General features: G+C 43.2%; 1 protein-coding gene across 1 annotated transcript in view; it reads right to left on the bottom strand.

Moving 5' to 3' along the window:
• Window positions 1-5,926, bottom strand: part of LOC147023932 (microtubule-associated protein 1 light chain 3 alpha-like) — a 15,385-nt gene extending 9,459 nt beyond the window's left edge. Inside the window, exon 1 of the mRNA XM_085889944.1 lies at window positions 5,432-5,926. Within this exon, the coding sequence (XP_085746070.1) occupies window positions 5,432-5,471 (40 nt within the window). The 5' untranslated portion in view covers window positions 5,472-5,926. The remainder of the gene's footprint in view (window positions 1-5,431) is intronic.
• Between the last annotated feature and the right edge of the window lie 657 nt (window positions 5,927-6,583).

Consider the following 6,583-nt stretch of genomic DNA (forward strand, 5'->3'; position numbering starts at 1 on the left):
TCCCCTGCTGCACAGATCTTTTGTAATAAATCCCTAGCTTATTTTACACATTCCTTTCCTTGCTCTTGCTGTAAATAAACTTGCTGTTATTACAAATGTACCCAGTTCATCATGTCTTTTCCTCCATTGATCCAGGGTAATCCACATGTAGTTTAGCCAGGAACTTTTACCCCATGACATTTGCTCTGTAAACCAGCGTACACTCTGTTTCGCTCGGCAGAAATCTGAGTGTGCGTTAAGGGCACGAGTCCCCCTTAATACCATTGTTCAAAGGTAAGGAAACATGCATACTCACATATTCATAAACGGAGCATCAGCGATGAGGGAGGGGGGACAAGAGGGTGAGGGAGGGGGACTAATTTGAAATTCAACATTAAAAAGACGAAGGAAAACAGCGACTGCTGGAGCGACTGAAGTTGGGTGTTGCCAGAAACAACGATTTATCTATATTTTCCTGAAATTGAAATGAAAGTAATCGAGAAGGCACTTTCTTCCACATTAAGTGTACTTGTATGTCATTATATGTATAGTTTGGACATTTTCTGTCAATGCAAGTCTGATTTTGAATTTTAAAAAATGCTAATTAAAAAAAACAAAAATTGATTATTTTTTTTCCTTAAAATTGAGATAGCATAAAAACTTGACCCGATTGAGTGAAATTAGATACATTTCTGAATTCAGCATGCAAAAAAGATATAGGGACCGTTGAGAAAACCTAGACCTCTGAAAAAAGTATTTCGAATGCAGCCGTGTTATCAACCTGCCGAGCCACGGAGTTATCCGGGGCTGGTAGCCTCAGGACCGGGTGTTCAGGAGGGACTCAAGTGCTTTCCCTCGTGGCGAATGTCGAACCCTGGGCTGTAACAATATTGTCTGCACCACCCCATTCCAAAGTTAATCACCCTGATGGAGAGCATTTGGAACTTGCATTTGTGCTGCAGTCTGATTGGTGAGCATGTAAAGGACATCATGGGATCAGACATATAGTACAGTCAAAATGTCGGATGACCTCCACAAATTGCAACAAAAGCAAACTCAACAGATTTTGATTCCTGGATATGTCCTCAGTGACAGAAAAAAGTCCTAAGGGATCCTCCGGGGGGGAAAGTCCAGAAATCATGGAAATCCAATATGGCCGCCACCCGGCTTCGGGGAAAATGAGAAAATTGGAAAGATTGATATTTTAATATGTAAATATATGTTTTTCTGCATTTTAATTGTTTCTAGTTATGATCCGTATATTTATATACAAGAATAATTCTAAATATACCATCAGAGATGGGGAATCCCCCGCCATTGAAAAATAATTGAAATCAGATAAGCGGTTTTCCATTTATTACAAAAAAAATTTCAAGATGGCCACCCCAGTCGGCCATCTTGGATCCGGCCATGCCCAAAATCAATAGGGTTCTTCCTTTTCAGGTGGTACATGTGTGACCCAAATTTCAAATCGATATGGCGAACAGTTAATGAGTTATCGCACTCACAGCTATAAATGTTGACGCCATAAATGTTGACGCCCAGCCAGCCAGCTGGATGACCGCCCCATTCGGCCATCTTGGATCCGGCCACGCCCAAAATCAATCGGGTTCTTCCTTTTCAGTTGGTACATGTATGACCCAAATTTCAAATCGATATGGCGAACAGTTTGAGTTATCGCACTCACAGCTATAAATGTTGACGCCGCCCCAGTCGGCCATCTTGAAGCCGGCCACGCCCAAAATCAATAGGGTTCTTCCTTTTCAGTTGGTACATGTGACCCAAATTTCAAATCGATATGGTGAACAGTTTGAGTTATCACACTCACAGCTATAAATGTTGACGCCCAGCCAGCCAGACGGACGGACAGACGACCCAGGTGATAACAATATCCCCCTTCCGCCACGCGGGAGGGGATAAAAAAAGTGAAATGTATTGAGGATAAAATAAAAAATTATAGCTTTTTCGTCCAAAAATGTCAATTTTTTGTCCCGAAAATTTTTTTTTTTTACCTGATACTGATTTTGGCTCCTGGACCAAAAAAATAAGAAATGTTGAAGACTCAAGATGAAATCAAGTCTATGGCAATACAATATAATTATGTAAATCATTGAAACATGACAAAATTCACAATTCCACTCGGGGCAATCACATCTGCCTGACGAAGGTTTCGAAATGAAAATGAAAATTCGCATTAAACTCAAACTTCATCCATCATAAACTTACTATACATGTTGAGAAAAATCAAGCATATTAAAGTTAGAACTCGACAATGTCGTCATCATCCTCATCATTGTCACATGGAGTGTTTGTGCAGCCAGAGCCCCTGCAGTTTCCACAAGCTGGAGTGCACTCAATGTTGTGCTTCCTGCATGTGCATCTCATGGTGCTACATTCAGCCTGGCAGTTGCACCGAATGACACGTAACATCTTTTCAGGAGCTGGAGCTATTGATGTCTGAAGTGGCACAAAACCCTCGTCACACTTCTGCCAACCCCAGTCTGTGGAAGAAGTTCATCTGCACATCCCTTCCATTCTTGGACTTGCAGATACACTCACAGGCTGTGATACTTTGCTGCTTCTGATGTTGGTGGTAACGTCTGTGGTTGCACGTGAGAGGAGCTCCAAGCCACCTTGTCCCAGTCCCGCTGATACCGGCGGGTGTCCAGGGTGTCAGTTGACTTTCCGTTGTAGATTATCACCAATGTTTTTTTCTCCTGCATCTGCCACATCACATACGGAAGCTGGATATGTATCAAAAACCTTGGCCTGCTCACGGAATGTGTTATTTGCTTTGAACTTTTTGAGGGAAGCTCCCTTTACAATCCCATGAAGACGAGATGTCGTGTCGCACCCAGGAACTGCATGTAGAAACAGTATGTGCTTGCATATGTCTGTACCAATCATTTTCTTTGTAGCCTTGATGTTCTAGATGCGAGGCTTCTTCGTGTTCTTCTTTGGCTCGGGACAAAATAAGAGGTCATGGGATTCTATGCTTGCATGGTAGCATAGGAGGACGAGGAGGTCTGTGTCATCACCAACTAACACAGTGTTGGTGACAGTAACAGACTGCACGGCCTTCAGTACAATCAGGAGATCAGCATCCCCTGAGGCATGGTGTGTCTCACAGTTCTTCTTCTGAAGCTCTTCACTCAACATAAAAATGAATCGCTGTTTATTCTGCATATTGACAAGAAACTGTTCCTTCTTCATTGTGAGACGCATGTCAGCTGTAAATGTCACAGTAGTGACAGCATTCCCTTTAGACCGTCTCTGGTGTGTCATGTCCTTCGTGTTGGTACTCTCATAACCATCAACCACGACTATGGCATCTCCGTACTTCTTCGTTACATAATCAGTGTACTGGTGGCATATATCTCTGTATGTAGATCCACGAGACCATGGAATGCGTTGAGCAAGTGCCCCGCCATCCAAAACATCCTGTTGCCCATCATTGGGGATATCGGCTGGGACATCGGATCCAAGAAGATCCCAGATGGCATCAGCAAAGACTGGCTTGTGTGCTTCTCGGAGCGGAAGAGAGGAATCAAAGGAGGCTGGTGGATAGCTGTACAGTTCATATTTGAAGGCCGACTCCAGTTCTGCTGTCTGTGCAACAGTGATCAGTCTCTGGAAGAGGAGTTGTGGGTCAACCTGGACTTGCTCTCCATCAATCTTGACAGATGACTTCATGCCGAGGGTGACAACTTGGTCTTTCCTCTTAAATGTGTACTCAGCAGGTATTTTCCAATATGGCCGCCACCCGGCGGCCATATTGGAAACACACTAACAAATGCGAATTTTCATTTTCATTTCGAAATCTTCGTCAGGCAGATGTGATTGCCCCTCGTGGAATTGTGAATTTTGTCACGTTTCAATGATTTACATAATTATATTGTATTGCCATAGACTTGATTTCATCTTGTGTCTTCAACGTTTCTTTTCTTTTTTTGTCCAGGAGCCAAAATCAGAATGAGGTAAAAAAAAAAAATTTTCGGGACAAAAAATTGACATTTTTGGACAAAAAGCTATAATTTTTTATTTTACCCTCAATACATTTCACTTTTTATCCCCCGCCGCGTGGCGGAAGGGGGATATTGTTGTCACCTGGGTTGTCCGTCCGTCCGTCCGGGCGTCAACATTTATAGCTGTGAGTGCAATAACTCAAACTGTTCACCATATCGATTTGAAATTTGGGTCACACATGTACCACCTGAAAAGGAAGAACCCTATTGATTTTGGGCGTGGCCGGATCCAAGATGGCCGACTGGGGCAGCCATCTTGAAAAAGATTTTTGTAATAAATGGAAAACCGCTTATCTGATTTCAATTATTTTTGGTTACTACGTTCCTCACCCCTGGGGAACTTTTTCGAGATGATAACCAAATGGTGTCTTGTTTCCATTTCACCTCCCTCATTATCTGGAATATGTGTGACCTTTTTCATTCAATGGCGGGGGATTCCCATCTCTGATGGTATATTTTATGTAATTATTCTTGTATATCAATATACTGACCATAACTAGAAACAATTAGAATGCAGAAAAATATATTTAGATATTAAAATATCAATCTTTCCAATTTTCTCATTTTCCCCGAAGCCGGGTGGCAGCCATATTGGATTTCCTTGATTTCAGGACTTTCCCCCCGGAGGATCCCTTAGGACTTTTTTCTGTCACTGAGGACATATCCAGGAATCAAAATCTGTTGAGTTTGCTTTTGTTGCAATTTGTGGGAGGTTGACCAAATATTTCTGCTAAAATGCCTGTACTAATATCATTATGTGAATGTACATGGGACCAACGTTAATGGGGTCAGGACGCAGGACGCAGCACCCCCGCCCCTCCGGGGTTCAGGGCGTGCGACCCCGCTTTTCCGAGTTTCAGGACGCGTGCCCCCTCCCCTCTGGAATGAGGAGTCAGGACATTTGCTACTCATGTCTCCGGTGTCTGAATGTGCCCTGATAGTCCTGGCCCAGAGCACCCAAAGTCCATCCCGAATTGAAAAATATTTTCTCTTCACACCTCAATTATAAACACAGTTACTGCACATCTCTCTCCCTCTCTCTCTCGACTTCATTCGTTCACTTACAGGAATCAATTTAAATCAGGAAATTCCTGAGACCCCCCCCCCCCAAAGGCCATTGGTCGACCATACATTTTCATGTGCAGTCATGGTAAGGCATCCTCAACGAGCACCCAGCATCAAACCGAACCACATGCTTTGCTTTCCTTTGTTCAGCATCAGCATCCTTTAATCTGTCAATTCAAAGCGTTTAATGAAATGGAAACCCTGGGAATTCGCACCAACATGCAGCAGCATCGCGGCGCCACCGGCACTGGCGACGAGACTACAGTTTGGCAGACAAAGCAGCTCGCAGGATATCGTCACAATGGCCTCTCAGGTGAGAACGAATTCGAGAAACAGCAGGTGAGGAATGGGGGAAAACTCACCGAACGGCCGGCGCTGCTTGAAGGACTTCTCTGTAGCCATCGCAGGTGCTTCAAGAACACGCCGCACCCTCGCTCCGCAGAGCGGTGATGCAATCCAAATGACTTGGGCAGTTCGATGACGTCAGTGTTTCGGATTACGTCATTGTGCGCCACACTGCCCGCGTTCATTCACTTTAAATCGCTGGCTCTCAGCAACTCCGGCAACCTTGTACACACACGGACCGTTTCAAAAGGTTTCATGTAAATTGTATACAAACTCGAACATGAAACAAACCATCAAATGAAATGCCAGAAAATTGACGAATTCAGTTCAAAATCCGTTTAACAGTCACGTGATGACGTCAGAGCCCCAAAAACACCCAAACGTTAGACGTTAAGTGACGATAAGAAATGATCTCCATATTAAACAATAAATGTGAGAGGAGAGGATGAAATAAATAAATAAATATTCCCTTCGCTGCACTGAGATGTGTCAGCATTTCCCCATCAGGCTTCTCCATCACCATTACTAGTACTAATCACTAGATTAATGAAATGAGCGACAGATGAAACGGAATGGTTTATTAAACTCGGTCACTTGGGGGTCCGTCGGTCCATCGGTCAAAATTTTCAATGGTCTTCACGGTCTTGGGCGTTTTTTTGCTCAAGACCCTCATTGGTCTGAACAAAAATACGTTTCCCAGGCATGGAAGCCTTGGAACCTTCATATTAATTAGCGGTCTTTCGGGGGTCGTAAAAAAAGGTCTTCAAAAGTCGAAGGGGTCTCAGCAGTCTGAAGGGTCAAAAAGGTACATTCCAATAGTACGTCCGTAATTAATAGACACAGACAGCATATAAAGCGACGAAATAAACCAAATTTGGCACACCTGTACATTATGTCAAGGTGGACTGTCTGTGAAGTCAAATCACAACACACTCAAGACTTCAGGAGTTATCCACTCATTACCCATTCAAATATGGAAACTTTACACATTTTCGAGTTTGTACGTGTAGTGCAGGGGTACATGTTTGCATGTTGGCAAATTATGTTAATTTGTGGCACCAAAGGTTTTCTGACTCAATGTCCCACTGAACAAGAAAATCTTTGGTGCCAATTTTTTGGAGATATTTGACTACGTTTTTTTCAGGTATATACATCAGAACATATAATTG

The sequence above is a fragment of the Eptatretus burgeri genome, chromosome 7 (assembly GCF_056783735.1).
Source record: "Eptatretus burgeri isolate ZD-2024b chromosome 7, Ebu_testis_v1, whole genome shotgun sequence".
Classification (NCBI taxonomy): domain Eukaryota; kingdom Metazoa; phylum Chordata; class Myxini; order Myxiniformes; family Myxinidae; genus Eptatretus; species Eptatretus burgeri.